General features: G+C 45.5%; 2 protein-coding genes across 2 annotated transcripts in view; one reads left to right on the top strand and one right to left on the bottom strand.

Moving 5' to 3' along the window:
• Positions 1-21,360, bottom strand: part of LOC146616540 (nck-associated protein 5-like) — an 89,349-nt gene that overhangs the window by 38,545 nt on the left and 29,444 nt on the right. The gene's annotated exons all lie outside the window — the stretch shown is intronic.
• On the top strand, positions 15,765-20,539 carry LOC146616541 (uncharacterized). The gene is made up of 5 exons (XM_085375154.1): positions 15,765-15,927; positions 16,629-17,296; positions 18,860-19,405; positions 20,051-20,248; positions 20,456-20,539. Exons 1-5 carry the CDS (start codon positions 15,765-15,767, stop codon positions 20,537-20,539), a joined length of 1,659 nt encoding a protein of 552 aa, XP_085231280.1.

The raw sequence follows: 21,360 nt of genomic DNA, 5'->3' as shown, positions 1-21,360 counted from the left end.
ACTGCACATGTGTGAGATTAACCAGCTGAACATCAACTAAAATGGAAAATTATTTTAAAAATTACAGTGTGTAAAATTTAGATCTCAGTAAATTGCAGATTTTTTGACTGGATCTGGAGCTTCTCTCTGTCTGTGTAAAGTGAATTGGTGTAATCAACTGTTTAACTCAGCTGTCAATGCCGGGTGAGAAGTGTGCACCTTTATTTACTCTGGAAGAGGTTGTAAAGGAGTGAGACGTGGCCAAAGAGTCAGAGAAGAACGTTTCTGTTGGTAAGTGCTGCTATATTTGCAGCTGTTAGCTTCTGTTAGCTGCTCTTAGTGAAATTGTCTAAAGTGAATATAACTTTGCTGGGCTCTGACACTTAGTAATAACCTCTTATACAATGTGAGAATATAATGAAACTGTTTGATTTTTAGGACTCTTGAACCTAACATTAGCCGAAATAATGTACCAGCTGCAGCTGTTGTTTAAGGCTCTTTTCAGCTGTCTGGGGATGGGAGGGTCGTGGCCAGTTTCTAGCCACGCACGTAAAATGCGATTAGCTGTGATGGTGATTTCCTTCCCACCCAGTTTATGAGAATGCTGGTCAACATGACTACACACTAATCTGTGTATATTTATGAGTACTACATAAAATTAAATAACCTAAAAAAAATTACTGACTGCACTTTTTAAAGGGAAATTTTGACTACAGAACCCAGGTTGTGTGTTTATTTCACTGAGGTTGGGCACGCACAGGAGGAAGTTACCGATGCGAAACACTCAAACAACAGTAAACGAGCCTACAAATGGCCACATAGGACTCAAACTCCAGTTGCCTGGGTGAAAGTCCAGCAAACACTTTGTATCAAACACTGCAGAAACAAGTAATGAAATAAAAGCCTAAAGTAATCAACCACTAAGACTGGGTGATTAATCAAGTCTTAAAATCAGTCATGATTTTTGGTAATGAGCGATTATCAAAATAAGATAATTTTCACTATAAAGCTCGTGTTTTTTTCTTTTCATGCAGATAAAGTTACAAAGTTAAAGCACTCCCCTTCACCTGTACAGTGGTGTTTTGTCACCCACTCCTGTTTCAACTTTGTGACTGACGTGTTTGTTGGCTGTGGGACTTCACGTAGTTATGTCAAGACATACCACAGTGGATGCCGTGGGCTGGCAGGGATTCAATTTGGCCCAGTGAGACGACCTTTATGTTGGAAAACACTTGATAATCTGGATCTGCCGCTATAAGTATTGTGGTGGGGCGTGGTCTGCGGTGCCGCTGCAGGGGAGGCGGACGCACCTGAGTGTTGTAGTTGTTGGCAAGTGTAATAAAAGCGTGTTTCTGAATGAATAATAATAATTGGATTAAATGAGATGAGAGTTGTTGACTGAAATATAAATTCTGGTTGTTTTCGCCTCTCACTCTCCCTTGTGCTCTTTCTAAGACTCTAAATCTCTTGAGACCTCATCAGCAGCATAAAAAATCCCCAAAAGAGCCTGAATAACCTCATTGTTCCTTTTCAGACTTTTTTCCATCTTGCTTCTGGTAGCTTGCTGAGTTTATACAATTGTTCATCTCTTAGTTTAAGCAGCCACACCAATGAGCTTTTGAAGGATCTCTCAGGACTTCTTTATCCCTCAATAAGGATCCTGAAAGTCCCACCTGATAGTTCCTGCAGTAGAAATCATCTCTACAGGGGTGATCATCTTAAAAATAAATGTATGAACAAGGACAATATAAATCAGAGCAGGTACCTGTGAACATGGAAATGTTTTTCTTATTTATGCATCTCCTTCTTTGTTCTCCTTTGGCTCTAGTGGTCCTGCAGTAAAAGGCACAGCAGACTAACAGCTAGAGAAAAAAACGATTTGTTTTGTCTCTCGCTTGTTATCTCCTGAGCTGTGAGCGGCGTTGCTGTTACCTCACTCGGAGTCAGTCAACCTGACGGGGAACAGGTGTGCTGTCGTACTGATTACGGAACCTAACAAGCACAACTCACAGTCAAAAACAAATTTTCCATTTCAATAATTCATACATAATTACCCCTGTGTTACCCGACAAATTGATACACAGCCAGAGTGTCATGTCTCCAATATCAGAGCCCTCCACATTACCTTCTCCACATCGCTGATTGTCCCTCCGCTATGGGGACAATGAAATGACACATTTCATTTTTTTCAAGGGCTCTCTGCAGCTGGATCAGAGTGCAGGGGCTAATGGGTTTTGGCCTCTTTGCTCCCACTTTGTGGAAGTACGAAGGCCGTGATCTTTTGTTGCTGTAATCACACCGGTCCTCTGCTGCCCGAGCTCATCACCACACCAGGTGATGACAAAGAAAGACGGGACCCAAAATAATAATGAACATGAAATATTTGTGTCTGATGCCACCGACTGTGCACCACAGAGATGGTTAGGAACTATGAGGGTGTTTAAAATCATTCCCACTAGCTTATATATCAAATATAAATATGTCAGTAGACTAATTTTGGGTAAATGTCACCCTTATGGCACTGCAAGAACTAAATGAAAGTGTCACTTCTACAGAAAAGCGTCACTGCAGAGAAAAACTGAGTTGGAGAGCATTTTGGGTTTCAAAACTTTAACCCACATAATCAGTGCTGTAGAAGATCAAATCACAGATGGCAGCCACTGCAAAGCTGCACTTTCTGGACACGTTTTCATTCTTGTAGCAGAAGAAGGATGGACACAAACTAAACTGCCTGTGAACAGTTCGTGCATGATTTGAGTAGAGAGGTCTTATTTAGTATAGATTTTAGGTGTTTAGGTGTTTTAAGGTGTACAAGTGCAGACGTGCCACCTGTTCAGCTCCTCCTGGTAAAAAAATCTAATCGGTCAGTTTTTTTACTCTTTTTCATGCTGCTGTAACACAAGAATTTTCACCCATGGAGTCAATAAAGTATCTATCTTTCTAAATGAGACATCTCCAAACCATCTAAACCTTTATCCTCATTATTATTGAGTCATCCTACTTGAGGGCTCTTTCATTCCTGTAGCGACACCTTGGTTCATGTTACCGGCAATAAGTCAGTCAGTAAGTCTTTTGTCTCGTCTCTAGCTTTCTGCAGCTGGTGTAGTTTCTCTTGAATTCAGCCAGTGACAACCTCCAGCTCACACCGGATGAGCAGGATGAGCTTGGGCACCTCCACGTGGCGCAGAAAAGGGACAATCCCCGAAACTGGGCATAAGCTGAAGGAGTGGGACGTGAGTGGAGTCAAAGAATGTCAGATGGATTGATACCAGGCTATGGTGGTGAAGAGGGCGAGGATGGAGGTAAAGCTGTCAATTAACAGGTTAATCTTTGACCCCATCCTGACCTATGGCCCTGAGCTGTGGGAGACAGAAACAGGTGGATGTTGCCACAGAGTAGAGCTGCTACTCCATTAGTCAGTTGAGATAGAAAGAGCACTAGGACTCTGAGCACCTCCCAGGTGAGGTGTTTTGGGGTTTTCCACCAAGAGAGCCTGGGGCAGAGCAACAACACAAGGAAGAGGTTATGTCTCTGAGCTGGTTTGGTTTCTCGTCATAGAGCTGGAGAAGGTGAGTGGGGAAAAGCTTGGATGAGCAGTAGAAAATGGTTGGAAAGCATCTACTCTGTATCTGTCTTTATGATTTTAAGTAAGCATTTTCTTTACCACGACTGAGATGCAAACTCTCCACCTTCAGTGAATTCTTCAGTAAGTCAGAAGTACAAAAAAAAGTTTGTTGCTTAGCTGCACAGTGGGAGGTCTCATCAGTAACTTTTCTCCAGATGACGACAGACACAAAGTTTGAATCAATCATTTAAAATGCAAGTCTTGTTCTCAAAACTTTTGTTTGTGACTTTACTGGAGATAAATATAACAACTGCGGTTAATATTCAAGCTTCGGGTGGTGTGAGATAATTATCTTACACTACTAATGTAGCCTCCTGGATTACTGGGAATGCTGCATTAGTGAATCAAAGGCTTGGCATTTGGCACATAAAAGTTTTTTTTTGTCATGCTGCCAGCAATGTTGGGTTATTAATATTCTGAACTTTTTTCTGCCACAAAAAAAAAAAAAAAAAAAATCATCCAAAGCACAAAAGTTTGGGATTCAACATCCACACTGACAAACAGATGACAGTAAAGTTTATTTTCTGGACCGAGAATGATCTAATAAGTATTTAGCTGAGTGATTAATGTGAGGAAAGAGAGTTTAATCAGTGGAAATTCGGCTGAAAATGTTTGGCGGAGGATGGAGAGACAGACTGCAGGTCAAACAGTCGATCCTCTGATAAGAGAAGCTCGAGAAACAAACTCAACTCAATAAACTTCACACGCAAACACAAAACGAGCAGCCAAATTAACAAGAAGTCGGGTTTAATGAGAGGAAAAAGTCTGTAGGTACAGTACTTCTTTCCAGCACAAGCAGCTGAGCATCTCTGCAGAGATGCAGACGCTTCTTCTGCCAGTCTGACCTTTAACGAAAAGGTTAAAGATGAAGGACGGCGTGTCCAACTCTGCTGAGCTCGCAGCTTGCTTAACAGCCTGGAGTGGGAATTGTTGGACCTTCCTGTAAAATTTCCTTGAAGGAAATTGAAGAAATATGTTTTTGCTAATTACCAGTTCAGTCTGTGACAGCAGACTGGTCCCCTGACCCCAATGTTTGTCAGAGGGTGTTACGGCTGTGGCCATAAGAACACTGTGTGGGCTGTTTGTTCTGTGTCTCTTTACTGTGTTTAAGACTCTTTACAGGTCCCTCCCCTAATGAAGAGTAGTGAGCAGCTGATTGGACCATGGAACAGGTGACCACATTCAAAAAGCCGCTCTGACAGCTCCAGGGAGAGAGAGAGAGAGAGTGTGGAACGAGCAAGTAGCCTGACAGCCGTCGCAGTCCTGACCCTGGTTTTCCCAGCCTGTGTTTATCTTGTGTATTTGTGGGAGTGTGAATTGTAAAAGCCGCTCCTAGTGCATTAGCTGAGAGCTTAGGCACTCGTGGGCTGAAGCGGAAGGGGTGAGCTGCCTTTTCTTTTGGAATCGTTTTCTCCTGTTTTCTTGGTCAGGGAGCGAGGGATAGCTCTGTCATTTGTTTGTTCTTTTTTCTTTCTTAGGGTTTAGTTAGTCTTTTCTGGTGGGACTTAGTTGGTTTTGTTTATTATTTTGGCCTGGGCTCACCCTGGAGCTATGCTTCTTGTCCTTAAATAAAATCACTTTTTTTACTCACAACTGGTTTGGATGTTTGGCTTGGGAACCAGGGCGGGGATTTGTCTCTCTCTCCTCCAACCTTATGTGCGTCCCTACCCGCCTAGACTAGGGGCGTAACATAAATGGGGGCTCGTCCCTTTTCGTTCGTGTGATTGGTTCGTTTCCTTTTTGCGTTTGTGGTGGGGGGGAAACGTCGTGCGCGAGTTTTGCGGCTCTGGAGTGCGCGGATGCGGTTGGGTGTCTGCGGAGTTGTGTTTTCCTTTTTCGCTTTGCTCGTGATGTCGTTTGACATGGATGATTTTGCGCAATGTCCCTCCATTGAAAAGTTGGAGCGGTGCACAAAAGCAGATTTGTTGGTAGTGGCTAACTTATTCAGGGTGGATGTTCCGTTGAATGCTAAGAAGGCGGAAATTAAACACTGTTTGGTGGAGAGACTGGGGGCAGAAAACCTCGCCGAGTGGGTCTGGGAGTTTGGAGACGGCAGTGGGGGCGGAAGCTGCTGGGGCCGTCCCGAAGCCTTCCAAGGGGCGGATGCCGTCGGGGGCGGAAGCTCCTGTCGCCATTCAGTCTCCTGTATTTGACCCGGCTGGCCAGGTTGGGGCGGGTTTGGTGACGGAGGATCTCAGGCTTGCCCTTCGCTTGAAGGAGGTGGAGTTGGCGGCTAAGGCTAAGGAAGTCGAGCTCATGCATCTCCGCATTCGAGCTATGGAGCTTGATCGTTCTCGAGCGAGTGACGCTGCTCCCGTTCCTGTAAGTACACTCCCCGACACTCCCACCATAGACCAGTTTAACGCTAGCAAACAGATTGTTTTGGTACCTCCTTTTAGGGAAGGAGAGGTTGACTCATATTTCACTGCTTTTGAGCGCATCGCAACCACTTTAAAATGGCCAAAGGACGTCTGGAGTCTGTTGCTGCAATGCAAATTAATAGGAAGAGCGCAGGAGGTCTGTGCGAGTCTTTCTATTGTGGACAGCTTGGATTATGAGGTTGTCAAATCCACTATTTTGCGGGCTTATGAACTTGTCCCAGAGGCGTATCGACAGAAGTTTCGTGCCTGTCGCAAGTTTGATAGTCAAACGTTTGTGGAATTTGCACGTGAGAAAACTGTCTTATTTGACAAGTGGGTGGCTGCCAGTCACGCGGAGGACTTTACTCAGCTAAAGGAGTTGATCCTGCTGGAAGAGTTCAAGACATGTCTCCCTGAAAACATTGTCGTGTATCTTAATGAGCAGAAGGTGGGGTTACTGTCTAAAGCCGCGGTCCTTGCCGACGAGTTTGTGTTAACTCATCGTGCTGCACTTTCGACAGAGCGCCGTGAGTACACTTCCTCACCTCGTCCTGTCAGAAGTTATAGGGTTTCCCCTAAGCGCCAGACACGTTCTGCTGCTATTCCTATGTCAGATCGCAAATGTTTTTATTGTCATGAAATCGGGCACCTCGTTGCTGCTTGCCCATCACTACAGCGCAGGGAGCAGGCCAACACGGTGAGGAAGCCGAAAAGTGTGGGTTTCGTTCGTTCTATGTCAGCTTCCACTTCACCTAGCAATGGAGTGGGAAGTGAAGGCTTTGATGAGAGCTACCGCCCTTTTGTGTCGGAGGGGTTTGTTTCGTTGAATGAAAAAGAGGAGGATCGGGTGCCGATCATGATTCTGCGTGACACTGGGGCCGCGCAGACTCTTATTTTGAAGGGTATTCTACCTTTTTCTGATGACTCTTTTTGTGGTTCGGATGCTCTTGTCTGGGGTGTAAAAATGGATGTACTGCGTGTGCCACTGCACAATGTGTTTCTTCAATCGCCGCTCGTTTCGGGTTCGGTACCGGTTGGCGTGCGCGACCAGTTGCCAGTGCCCGGAGTTGCGATGATTCTGGGGAATGATTTGGCTAACGGAAAAGTGTTTTCTACCCCGAGAGTGGTTGAGATACCGGTGCCTGATATTTCATTACCTAACCCTGTCGCTGAGGAGCATTCCTCCTCTGTTTTTCCTGCTTGCGCGGTAACTCGTGCGCATAGGCGCAAGTACGGTGACGTGGATTTATCTGATTCTTTTCTCTGTGCTGGTGGTGGGCCGGAGTCTGAATCTGAAACCCGTGTTCCACTGACGGGCGACTCTGAGGCGATGCTGCCTATTAACCCATCAGTGACACCTCAACTGTCTTTGGAAATCAACAAAAAGGAGTTGGTTTCGGCACAGCAGAGTGACCCAACTCTTGTGAGTTGTTTTTCCGCTGCCAACTCTAGCGACCAGTACCCTCGTGTTTATAGTGTCGAGGATGACGTGTTGATGCGTACTTGGTATCCGCCTACAGCTGGTGATTTGGGTTGGAATGTGTTTAAACAGGTTCTGGTGCCTCAACAGTACCGACCCAAAGTTCTTGGTCTTGCCCATGACAGTTTTTCTGGACATTTAGGTATTAGGAAAACCTATCACTGCATTCTGCGTCATTTCTTTTGGCCAGGATTGAAGAATGACGTTGCTCAGTATTGTCGTTCTTGTCACACCTGTCAGATTAGTGGTAAGCCTAACCAAGTCATTCCACCCGCTCCATTACACCCTATTCCAGTTTTAGGGGAACCTTTTGAACACATCCTCATCGACTGCGTTGGTCCGCTCCCTAAAACAAAATCGGGTCACCAGTACCTCTTGACTCTGATGTGTGTTGCTACCCGTTTTCCCGAGGCAATTCCGTTGCGCACCCTTAAGGTTAAACCAGTTGTTAAGGCATTGGTGAACTTTTTCTCTATTTTTGGTTTACCAAAAGCTGTTCAAACTGACCAAGGCTCTAATTTCATGTCTAGGATTTTTGCTCAGGTTTTGCAGTCACTTGGCATTAAACATCGGAAATCTAGTGCCTATCATCCGGAGTCGCAAGGTGCGCTCGAGCGGTTTCATCAGACATTGAAATCGATGATGCGGAAATTTTGCCTTGAGTCTCAAAAGGAGTGGGATGAGGGGTTGCCGCTGCTTCTTTTAGCAGTGAGAGAAAGTGTGCAGGAGTCGTTAGGATTTAGCCCTGCTGAGCTGGTGTTCGGTCACACAGTGCGTGGCCCCTTGCGATTGCTTAAGGAGAACTTCCTGTCCGACACTGTTGCCCCTAAGGAAAATGTGTTAGACTATGTGAGCTCTTTCAGAGAGCGTTTGCATAAAGCGTGCGCAATTGCACGGGATGCTCTCAGTGCAACACAAGGTAGGATGAAGAGGAAGTTTGATGTGAAGGCTGTGCAGCGAAAATTTGAGGTTGGTGATAAAGTTTTAACACTTTTACCGGTCCCTGGATCTTCCCTCCAGGCCAAGTTCAGTGGTCCGTATACAGTGCAGGCGATATTGAGTGACACGGATTATGTCATCGACACCCCAGAGCGAAGGAAAAAGTGCCGTGTGTGTCATATTAATATGATGAAGCCCTACTTTGCTGGTGGTGTGTCAACAGTTGCGACTGTGGGGGTGCCGGTTTCCGAAACTCGGTATGACCCAGTAGGTGACGATTTGGTTTTCGGTTGTGCTGTGGGCTGCGCACGACTTAGGAATTCTGAAATCCTACGTGATTTAAGGTCACATTTAACTGGGGTAGACGATGATGTCCGAAATGACGTGTGTCGGTTGATTGAAAATCATCCTAATCTTTTCTCGGACACTCCATCCTGTACCACCGTGTTGGAGCATGATATCGATGTGGGGGACCATCCTCCAATCAAACAGCATGCCTACCGGGTGAATCCCACTAAGCGTGCTCTTTTCCAGACAGAAGTCTCTTATCTGTTGGAGAATTGTCTTGCTGTCCCTAGCTCTAGTGCGTGGAGTTCCCCATGTCTCCTAGTGCCTAAAGCAGATAAGACCCCACGGTTTTGTACAGATTTTCGGAAGGTGAACAGTGTGACCAAGCCTGACTCCTATCCTCTGCCCAGAATGGAGGATTGTGTTGATAGGGTCGGTTCTGCGACCTTCGTTACCAAGCTGGACTTGTTAAAGGGCTATTGGCAAGTTCCCCTAACATCACGTGCGGCCGAAATCTCTGCTTTTGTTACTCCTGACCATTTTCTCCAGTACACTGTCATGCCTTTCGGGTTGCGCAACGCTCCCGCCACATTTCAACGGCTCATGAATATCGTGCTGGGCGGCGTCTGCAAGTGTGAAGTGTATTTGGATGACATTGTCGTCTATTCAGACACCTGGTCAGAGCATATGGAGACACTCACTGATGTGTTCCATCGCTTGGAAAGGGCATCCCTCACCCTCAACCTCGCCAAGTGTGATTTTGGTAAAGCCATGGTAACGTACTTAGGAAAGCAGGTGGGTCAGGGGCAAGTGCGCCCTATCTCGGCCAAAATCCAGGCCATACTGGATTTTCCTGCCCCTCAGACTAGGCGTGAGCTTCGCCGTTTCCTCGGCATGGTGGGCTACTACCGGAGTTTCTGTCAAAACTTCGCGGACGTGGTCGCACCTCTCACTAGCCTCACTAGTGTGTTGAGACCTTTTGTGTGGACCTCTGCGTGTCAGAGTGCGTTCCGGGCTGTTAAGACTCTCCTGTGCAGTGCGCCAGTGCTGGCCGCCCCTGATTTTGCACGCCCTTTTAAGTTGGAAGTGGACGCCAGTGCAAACGGGGCAGGTGCCGTATTGCTGCAGGAAGACCATCATGGTGTGGATCACCCAATCGGCTATTTCTCAAAGAAATTCAATGTCCATCAGCGAGGGTACAGCACGATTGAGAAAGAGGCCCTCTCTCTGCTGTTTGCATTGCAGCATTTCGAGGTGTATGTCGGTGGCAGTCCCTCGCCTGTGATTGTTTATACCGACCACAATCCCTTGGTATTCCTAATGCGGATGCGGAACTCGAACCAAAGGCTGATGAGGTGGTCCCTCCTGGTGCAGGACTTCAATTTGGAAATCCGTCATAAAAAGGGCACAGAGAATGTGTTAGCGGATGCCCTATCCCGTGTTTTCCCTTAAACATGACTGTCCAAAACATCTACAAAGGAGATGTCTTTGATTTTGGGAAGGGGGGTGTTACGGCTGTGGCCATAAGAACACTGTGTGGGCTGTTTGTTCTGTGTCTCTTTACTGTGTTTAAGACTCTTTACAGGTCCCTCCCCTAATGAAGAGTAGTGAGCAGCTGATTGGACCATGGAACAGGTGACCACATTCAAAAAGCCGCTCTGACAGCTCCAGGGAGAGAGAGAGAGAGAGAGAGAGTGTGGAACGAGCGAGTAGCCTGACAGCCGTCGCAGTCCTGACCCTGGTTTTCCCAGCCTGTGTTTATCTTGTGTATTTGTGGGAGTGTGAATTGTAAAAGCCGCTCCTAGTGCATTAGCTGAGCGCTTAGGCACTCGTGGGCTGAAGCGGAAGGGGTGAGCTGCCTTTTCTTTTGGAATCGTTTTCTCCTGTTTTCTTGGTCAGGGAGCGAGGGATAGCTCTGTCATTTGTTTGTTCTTTTTTCTTTCTTAGGGTTTAGTTAGTCTTTTCTGGTGGGACTTAGTTGGTTTTGTTTATTATTTTGGCCTGGGCTCACCCTGGAGCTATGCTTCTTGTCCTTAAATAAAATCACTTTTTTTACTCACAACTGGTTTGGATGTTTGGCTTGGGAACCAGGGCGGGGATTTGTCTCTCTCTCCTCCAACCTTATGTGCGTCCCTACCCGCCTAGACTAGGGGCGTAACAGAGGGGAGGAATTATGCTGCGATCTCTGATAATCCAAAAAGACCTTTTGAAACTTCCTCCCTGCTTTCTGCGTAACGACTACAGCATGAGGCTCAGAAACTCACGTCATTAGGATTCAAGGAGTTTTGCTCTGGCTTAAATTCCTCCGCAAGTCTGTTCAAGACCAATCCAAAGCACTATTTCAGTACCCAGCAGGTAGAAAAGCATGCTCTCGCTGTCAGTCACGCCTCTGCCCCACACACTCAGATTTCACCCCTTTAACCTCAACATCGACCAGGTCACCAGCGACCTCTCTGAGGGTACAGTTAGGATTTGCTTTAGCCAAATAAAGTCTCACACAAAGTTTGTGAAGTTTGGATGTTCTAAGTATAGAAGGCTTTTATAACCCTGACCCTTACTGGGTCACTGAGTTTGGTTTGTAACTTGCTTTAATCGGTTGTGTTTGTTTTTTGCTCTAATTTTGTTCTTCTGTCTGGCTTGAGTAACCAAAAGACTTTCCTAGTATGTTTAATATAACATACTGTGAAATGTGCAAATTTCCTGTAAATGTTTGATCTAATTTCACATAATGATGCAGAATAATTTTGAGACTTGGAGGAGAAAATGAAAGAAGTTCGTCTCTCACGTCCGGGCACGATATGTATGATTTCCAGAGACCTGGCAGTTTAAGGCTTCTTGGGCTGGAATCTGCTCGTTTTTCCAGGTGTTAAAGTTTTAATACCCCTCAGCAGCTGCATGGTATAGTAGTTATATTAGTTACTGCAGATTGAGGGTCCAAATACCAGTCAGGGCATGCCTCTGGTCAGGGTCTCAGGACAGACCCCTAATGCTGCTCAGCCTGAGAGTATGACTGAGAGACACAACTAACAGAAAAGCACACAGCTGGGTTTGTTTCCCCCTCAGGCCGTTTGCTGTTCATCATCTCCACTCTCTCCCCCCACCTTCCTGTCTCCTGTCGCTATTAGATATAAAAAGAAAGACTTTATTTATCCCAAAAGTGGGAAAATTAACTGCTTTCCAGCAGCCAAAACATCAAAAACAAGTTAGCTTAATGAAATAAATACAAGATCACCACAGCAGGTAGCTCCACATGTATGATTTGGCAGATTTGTACAACAGACACCCTTTCTGACATAACACCGTAGGGGATTTGTGTCTCCTGCTGGTATTGAACCAGCAACGTTTACAGTATGGAGCCAGTAAATTAATAAGAAATACAATGAATACAGATGTTGTGCAAATGTTTAAGACAGTGTTGAGCTGCATGTGCAGTAAGAGGTCAGCATGGTCAGGATCCATTAATTATCCACATCCATTCACCACACCCACGCTCGTTAGGATGAGCCCCCCGTCAGCTGATGGAGGAATCCAAACAATTTGCAATGAAGCAATAATTCTGAATAAAATGCATCTGAATTATATAAAATCCAAGTTTTGTTCATTCAAAAAACGAATCATTAAAGAAAATGTGATTGGTATGTAATAAGATTACTTAAAATCAGAATTTTGGGTGCAAATATTTTTCTTGCTGGTAGAAATCAGATTTAAAGTCTGGAAAACGAAAAAATTCATGTCCATGTGCACATTTTTCCACAGGAATGAGTTTTGTGCGCACAGGAAAAGCGGTATCAGTTTAAATAATAATAAAGGGTTGTTTAAAAAGAATTTATAAAGTGCTTTGAAAAGCAGGTGAAAGTAGAAAGCTTACAGGCTAGATGAAAATGAAAAGGCTGAATAAAATAAAGTTAAAAAGAAAGAAAAACATGAAGATGCAAAATAGAAATGAAATAATTCAGATGAAGGAAAATGGCTAGATACAAAATCTATAAAAGACATGTGGTGGCATCACACAAAATCAAAGGGATCTTGCTCAAAAAATGAAGTATATTAAGTAGTCTTACTTTTATCTTTGAAGGAAGTGCGTGTTTTGTGGATTGACTGAAAGCGTCAATCCACAAAACACAACAAATATTTTATCAAATCTGCAAACAAATTACACATTTTTGAGAGTTTTCTGTTCAATGAATGCTAAATCAAAACTGAAAGAAGTGAAGGAATACCCCAAAAAGCTGAGAACGGCATCGCTGCAGCCTTCTAGAATTAATCAAAGTGTGTGGTGTAGTAGCCCGCTGCACAGTGATTTGCAGAGCAGGTATTCAGCAGTACAGCACACTTGTCATGTGTTTGTAGTTGGCTTCAATGAGCACGAGCGTTCCTGCTGGTACAGTGACAGCGAGAGATCCTCAGCGCACGCTAATAACGCGTTTCTATCAGCAGAGCTAAAACCTGTTTGAATTCAGGGCTCAAATAAAGGGTAACAAACCGTGCTCTGCCATCTCTGCATTCAGCAGTCAGTTCGAAATACAAACAGAAGCACCTGTCCATCAAAAAAAAAGTCAATTATTTATGGGAGAATCATCAGCTGACCTCAGAACAGCAGAGAAACTTCATGAATCTGTTATTTTTTGTTTCTTTCCACTGCAACACATCTCTGCTGTGCAGACCAGCTGAACTCGTCTAGCAGAACATGTGCTATCGTTGGCTGTTCAGTTTCTCAACACTCAAATTGCCATTAAATCAGAGTTTAGGAGATTTTAATTAGTTAGAGATTTTATTCATGCTGAGTGATTAAATCTAACTTGATATAACTGTTTGGAAAGTGTGACACAGCCGACCGTGACTTTGATCAGTTGCAGATGAGTCAGCCCATCAGAGAACAGCACTCAGACTCATTATTACTTGGCACTGAGAAGAGTAGATATGTGGCTCCTGTCAGCATGATTACTCACATCTAATAAAAAACACAGACACCTGTGGAGCCAACACAGCTGCATGAAAAGTAAAATTAAACTACACAGGGGACCATCGCTTCCATGACGTGCCCTCAGCGTCATGACTGACCCTAATGCTAGATTCGATAAGCCACAGACCCGAGCCCAGAATACTGCAACAGCTGCACACCTGCAAGCCACTCTGCAACCCTCCTCCACACCAGCTAATCCATTTCTTACCTTCGGGGAGATTTAACTCTGCTCTGCAGTTAATATGTATGGAAACGTGGTTTTTGCACAATTTAAGCTAACATAAGCTAGCATGAATCCCAAGAAGGAAACTTTTCCTGTAATTTTAATTTTTATTCTCATAAAATCCTGATTTAGAAAAATATTTTCTTTTGCAACATAAACTTTTAAACTTTTTATTCATATCAGCTTCAAACTTTATTACAGCAACTCTCTGAACTTCAAACTAGGAAAACAAATGATTGGATATTTGAAACTGAATTATTAACAGGTCTGTGCAGAGTGAACTTAAACACGGCATTAATGCCTTTATTTTATTTTTGTTTAATTTTATATCTGTAACACATAAATCTATAATTATGTACATTGCATTATGAGCTTTTTTGAACTTTTAAAGTCATGCTAAAAACATGTAGGCTATGATCTCCACTGCAGTTAGAAAGCAAAATATTTTTGACTCGGCTGTTCTGAATTGAGGTTGATGACTTCGATAATGAGAATTACTCTGGATCGCACAAATGTATCATTTTTTTAAACCTTTGATGCTTTTCAATCAAAATAAACATCACAAAAATGAAAAAGATAATATTTTGATTTTTTTCAGATGAAGAAACTTTATTATTGCTGTCATGTTAGCTGACCTGAGATGTAGAGAAGTGTTTAAAAAGGAATGTTCTGCACTCAGCTTCACATCTGTTCGGGTTTCTAATGAGCTGCTTTATTTCTAAATGCTGAAAATGATCTCATTTAAGCCTCACTTTCCTTTTAGCCCTCTGCAGTGTGTATGGGGAAGCCTGTCACTGTTTCTGGGAAAGAAAAAAACTGTTTGTGCAGTTTGTTAGTTAAAGCTTCACTCACTGATAGGTGTAATAAGAGCAATTAAGAATAAATTTAGTCAATAAATAACAAATGAAGACAGACAGTTACTAATGTTCCCATAACTACTTTAAATGCTTTTAATTTTCTTTTGACTTTTGCAGCTTGCCTCCAATTTCATCAGTGTTTGTCTCGGCATAGTCTTGCCTTTTGTCTTATTCTGTCTCAACCAAAGCTTCTTTCCAAAGATTTTTGCTGGTGCAATTGTCATCCAGGGAAGGACGGATGTTGTTTTGCTGTGCTGTATTTTTATGTGAAGTGTACTTATTTATATTTTTATATTGCATGTACTGGTTATATTTTGTGCAGTGTTTTATTTAGATTGCATGTTTTGGTTATACCGTCAAATTGTCCTGGAGAGACTCCGCCTTTCCCCATTTTTACTAATTGGACACACCTGAGAGGAAAGGCAGTGTAATTTACAGAGTGCTGAGTGACACATAAGAGGGTTGGAGCTTGGCGTTCGAGAGAGGACGGACAGCACCAGCGCACAGGGCACCAGTGCAGAGAGTGACAGTACCAGCGGGGAGAGCGGAGACAGCACCAGCGGAAGGCACGGGACGGCTGTGTGGCTTTGCAGTTTTAAAGAAGCGGCGGGCGGAGTTGAGAGCTCTGCCCACCCGGGCATATCAAGACGCGAATGCGGAAAGGAAGGAGAGGACTCCGCTGGGTTTCCCTTTTACTTCGCTGGATTTCTTAACTCCCTGGGACTTTTATGCTGTGGTGGATCCCACTGGACTTTTAATGTTGTGTTTTATTGATTTTTATTGTGTTATCCCTTGGCCAAGGTTGTTTTAAATTATCTTACACTTTTAACTATTTAAATATAATAAATTATATTTTAATTCTACAGTTTTTTAATCGTGTGCTTTCCCTTGGCGGCTCCACTGCTCTGTCCGTTTGGAGGAAGGTTTCCTTCCTTTAGAAAAACGACACTGTGGGAATAAAATCAGCCTTTCCGCTCCGTTACATAATTGGCGTTGTCGACATAGGATACGGAGCCAAGAGCAGTTGGGTTAGCCAGGGGAATAGCAAATATGATGATGCCTGTGTATCCCGGAGCCCCGTGGCTGCCGAAGTTTAAAGGGCCTGATCAGGATGTGCAATATCAGGAGTGGAAGGAGCAGATGCGGGGGCTGCTGGGATCTCAGGACTTGCCTGAAGTGAGGAAAGTTGCTATTGTGTTGGGAGCGCTAGCAGGTGAGGCTAAACGTCAGGTCAGTGTTCTTGAAACCAGTGAAAGAGACCAAGTACAAAAAATCTTTTCTTTTTTAGACTCTTTATATGGTGATCGTGTCCCCACCCCAGTTCTTAGGTCACAGTTTTTTAGTTGCACTCAGAACTCAAGTGAAACCGTATCTTCATTTATCTTGCGGTTAAGAGAATTATACTGTAGGTTGCGAAAGCATGATCCAGATAATGTCCCCTCTGATGCAGCCCTGCGAGATCAATTGTTGCTAGGATTGCGGGAGGGCCCTGTAAGTCAGGCACTGAAGGTCTATGTGCGGCGTAATCCAGACCAAGATTTTGCTGCCATACGCCAGGAGGCACTGCTCCTAGACTCAGAACATGTACAGCCCCAGTCTGAGGTAACCTGCCTGTCTGTAAATAAGTCTCATGCTCCTCTTAAAGTTGAACAGAAAGAAGATTGGAGGCAGGTGTTAAAACAGGAGATACTGGAGGATGTTAAGGCACAAATTAAAGGATTGGCACAAGAGCTAGTAAGGGAAATTAGAGGCTCCACTCAGCCAGCTGTAGCTACTCTTCCGCCTGCACCTCAATTTAGGAGAAGACCGCGACAATCAAATGCTAGCTGGGATGCACAAGGTCGGCCTATCTGTCGGAGGTGTAAACAAGCAGGACATATAGCTAGGTTTTGCCAGACCTCCATGTCTTCCCAGCCAAGTTTAAACTAGATGACCCTGCTGCTGAGGTCCGAGGGGCGGGGTTTTTTGGTTCACCTAAGGAATTAAGGGCCACAGAAACATTTATTGGGCAGTGTCCAACAGTGAAGATAGTGATCGAAGGGGTGGAGCTTCAAGGCTTGTTGGATACCGGGTCACAAGTGACTTTGATACAGGAGAGTCTGTTTAATGAGTATTTTTCCCAGGCTAGGCTTGAGAAAACTCCAACCGCCTTTAGGCTGAGAGCCGCCAATGGTCTGGAAATTCCCTATACCACCTATGCTGTCCTGGACATGGAAATAGAAGGTGTTAAGGTTCCTGGACGCGGGGTTGTGGTGGTAAAAGATGACCATTGCACTCACCCACTGATTATTGGTATGAATGTTGTGACTGCCTGTTGGAATGTATTTAAGTGGCCGGAAAAGACTACTCCTGCCCCACAGCAGTTAACGAATCAGCAGGCCTGGAGGACTGCCTTCGCAACATGCAGACGGATAGAAGCAAGTACAGTGGAGGACGGAATGGTGGGGTATGTACGGCTAGCTGGCCGACGCAAAATTAAAGTTCCCCCGAGGAGTGAAATAATGGTGTGGGGCCGGACTCAGACGGGTCCGCAAGGAACAGACTATTGTGCCTTGGTGGAGGCACTGCCTGAAACCCCTGATGTGGGGGTGGCGAGAACCCTTGTCATGGTAAGGGCCGGGAGAGTGCCAGTGAGGATTTGTAACCCACACCCCTATCCTCTTTTTATAGGTCGCTACCAGAAACTGGGAAAGCTATCCTGCGTGGATGAAGCTGACGTACATGGCTCACAGGACCTGAGCCTGTCCCTTGGGACGGACGGTGTGGTGGAGGTGGCCCTGGTCGATAGTGGCGCCCCCACGGAGGAGGAGAGATTACCTGGGGAGATGAATAAACTGATTGAAAGACCTGACCTGTCTGAACTGCAACAGGGCGAGCTACGTGCTTTATTGCTTAAATGGGAGAAGGTGTTCTCTAAAGATGACGAAGATTTCGGGAGGACTGACCTGGTGCATCATTGTATCCCCACAGGTGATGCAGCTCCCATTAGAGAGAGGTATCGTCCTTTGCCCCCCACAATGTATAAGGAAATGAGGAGTCTCTTGGTAGATATGATGGCAAAGGGAGTTATCCGGGAAAGCTGTAGCCCATGGGCTGCACCCATTGTTTTGGTGAGAAAAAAGGATGGCGCCTGGAGGTTCTGTGTGGACTACAGAAAATTGAATGCGGTGACGCATAAAGATGCTTTCCCCTTGCCACGAATAGAAGAGACATTGACAAGCCTTACTCGAGCGAAGTGGTTTTCCACCCTGGACTTAGCCAGTGGATACTGGCAGGTCCAAATGGACCCGACGGACAGAGAAAAGACTGCTTTTACGACCCCAGTTGGGTTGTTTGAGTTCGAGCGGATGCCGTTTGGTCTGTGCAATGCACCCGCTACATTTCAGCGCCTGATGCAGCACTGTTTGAGTGGACAGATTGCCGAGTCTTTATTGGTGTACTTAGACGACATTATCATTTATTCACCTGACTTTTCGTCTCATTTACAGCATCTAGATGAAGTGTTTCAGAGGCTGTGGCGTCATGGGTTGAAGTTACAGCCGAACAAGTGCGAGTTCCTGCAACAAGAGGTGAAATTTCTGGGGCATGTAGTGGATAAGTATGGTGTAAGACCAGACCCGGATAAGATTTCTGCGGTGATGGATTGGCCGGTCCCTGATACCATCAGACAGGTCAGATCCTTTTTGGGCCTGGCTGGTTACTACAGACGTTTTGTGTCCGGTTTTGCTCAAATCGCACGCCCTTTAAATGCATTATTGACAGGGGTCCCTGTGAACAAGAGAACAGACTGTCGTAAAGTACAGTGGTCCCCAGAATGTCAAACGGCATTTGAGGCCCTCAAAGCAGCTTTAACGCAGGCACCTGTTTTGGCATACGCAGATTACTCTCTTCCCTTTATTGTGTATACAGATGCCAGTGGCCGCGGGCTGGGAGCCGTTCTGGCGCAGGTTCAAGAGGGCCAAGAAAGGGTAATAGCGTACGCCAGCAGAAGTTTACACCACACGGAACGGAATGACGCAAACTATAGTTCTTTCAAGTTGGAGCTGTTAGCCCTTAAGTGGGCGGTTACCGAAAACTTTAAAGACTATCTGACTGGTGCACGATTCGTTGTGTATACTGATAATAACCCTGTGGCCCATTTACAGACTGCTCGCTTGGGCGCAGTAGAACAACGTTGGGTTGCCCAGCTGGCCTCTTTCGACTACGAGATCAAGTATCGTTCGGGTAAGAGCAATATTAATGCTGATGCCCTTTCTCGATTCCCCACTGTCCCAGCAGAGCACCTGGAGGGGGCTGGATCAGAGCGTGGAGTCACTTCAGCAGCCATTGAATTGACCTGTGAGGTAGAGGGGAGTGACTGGGCAGAAGCACAAGTTCACGATCCGGATATTCAAGTGGTAAAACAACTTCTGGAAGCTCAGGTCGCACCTACAAAGTCAGAACGTCAGGCATTGTCGCATGGTGTGCGGCGACTCCTACAGCAGCAAAAAAGACTTTTTATTAAAGACAGAGTATTGTGCCGTAAAGTGTCGGACGAATATACCCAGGAGACTCGTCATCAAGTTGTGTGTCCTAGTTCCAGGTGCCATGAGGTGTGGCGGAAGATCCATGAGGCTGCTGCCCATGCGGGGGTAGATCGAACCCTCTCTCGGATACGGCAGCGGTTCTACTGGGTTAATATGGAAGCGCAGGTACGTCAGTTTCATCTGGGTTGTGTCCCCTGTAGTCTACAAAAGGAGAGGGTAGAACCTAGGGCTCCACTGCACCCTATTTCAGTCTCATACCCTTTGGAGGTTGTAGGCATGGATTTTCTGTCCTTAGGCCGACCAACTGACACTTATCAAAACATACTTGTGGTGACTGATCTGTTTACGCGGTTCGCTTGGGCTATCCCTACAATAAACCAAACAGCAGAGACTACAGTAAAGGCTTTGTGGAAGTATGTGATACAGCCGTTTGGTTGCCCAGGCCGACTCCACTCCGACCGTGGGTCTAATTTCGAATCTGCATTAATGAAACAGCTTTGTGATACCTATGGTATAGCCAAAAGCCGTACGACACCTTACCACCCTGCAGGGAATGGTAGTATAGAACGTTTCAATCAGACCCTATTGAACATGCTCCGCTCCCTAGAATCAGTTAGGCAGAGCCAGTGGGTAGGAAATCTGCCAGAACTCGTTCATGCTTATAATAATACTATCCATAGTTCCACAGGTTATGCGCCTGCCTATTTGATGTTTGGTCGACACTTGCGACTTCCTGTGGACGTGGTGTTAGGCGTGGCCCCCCAGCAGGCGAGGCAGGATGTAAGTGAGTGGGTGTATTCTCATCAACAGAAACTCTCCCTAGCTTACCGTTTGGCTGGGCAGAGGATGTATAGTGCGGCCTCCCAACACAAAAGCCAGTATGAGAAAAGAGGCTGTACCCTCCCATTGTTGCCCGGAGAGAGAGTCTGGGTACGTGACCGAAACAGACAGGGCAAAGGGAAACTGTGCTCCTGGTGGTCTCCTGAGCCATATGTGGTGTTGGAACAGGTGGGAGATACGGGCTTAGTGTATAAGGTCAAACCAGAAAAGGGGGGTAATATACAAACTTTACATAGGAATGCCTTAAAAGTGTGCATTGCTCCTCAAACAGACTTTACCCCTCCTACGGAGGAGCCGACCACAGGCCCTTCGGATTTCCCAGCGCCAGTGTTTTATGGATTTTTACCCCTTACTGACTGTGTGTCACCTCACCAGAGTGATTCAGGTATGTCCCTTAGACGGTCCATTAGGGCCACGCGTGGGATTCCACCAGAGCGTTATAGGGAGATGGAGCATTAGCAGGGACTGCTAATATTTCAGTGTGGGGGGATGTCATCCAGGGAAGGACGGATGTTGTTTTGCTGTGCTGTATTTTTATGTGAAGTGTACTTATTTATATTTTTTGTCACGGTCCTGGGTCTCCTGACCCAGCGTTTTTAGTTCTTTGTGATTTTTCGTATTATTGTACTTGTGTGTGATTTATTCTATGGCTTCTAGTTTTGATCCCTTGCCCTTCATGTCTCCCTGTGTGCCCCTCTGTGTATCTGTGAGCCCTCGTCTCTCCTTATGTTTTATTCCATGCTTCCCCTGCCCATTATGTCTAAGTTCTCCCCGTGCTCTCTCTTCCCCCTGTGTGCCCTCTATGTATTTATGAGCCCTCGTCCCCTTTCGTGTTTATTCCGTGTCTCCCCTGCCTGTTACGTTGGTGTTCTACTCGTGCTCTCTCTCCTCCTGTACTTCCTGTTCCACCTCTCCCGTCAGTGTTCAGTTCACCCCCGCCCTGTCTCGTTATGATTATCAGTGTCACCTGTGTTCCCCGTGTGTTCCCACTTCCCTCGTTAACCCTCTGTGTATTTCTGTCTGCGTCTCCCTCTGTTCAGTGTGACGTCGTCCCTCATGTTGTGTGGATCTCCCTGTGTCTCTCTGCGTATGTTAGTTTACTTTTCCCAGTTTAGTTTTGTATTTCCTATGTTCTGCCATTCCAGCATTAAAGCTGTGATTTTGAGTTCATCCCCGTGTCTGTGAGTTTTGCGTTTGGGTCCTCCTCCTGCCTGCCACACAGCCGCGCCCTGACAGTACGACGTCACCAGATATGGACCCAGCAGACTTACCCGGGGAGA

Source organism: Diplotaxodon limnothrissa, linkage group LG16 (assembly GCF_057381915.1).
Source record: "Diplotaxodon limnothrissa isolate DT_005_m linkage group LG16, D_limnothrissa_male_GT1.1, whole genome shotgun sequence".
Classification (NCBI taxonomy): Eukaryota; Metazoa; Chordata; class Actinopteri; order Cichliformes; family Cichlidae; genus Diplotaxodon; species Diplotaxodon limnothrissa.
Note: the sequence above shows the minus strand (reverse complement) of the source record. Positions and strands in the feature narration are given on the sequence as shown.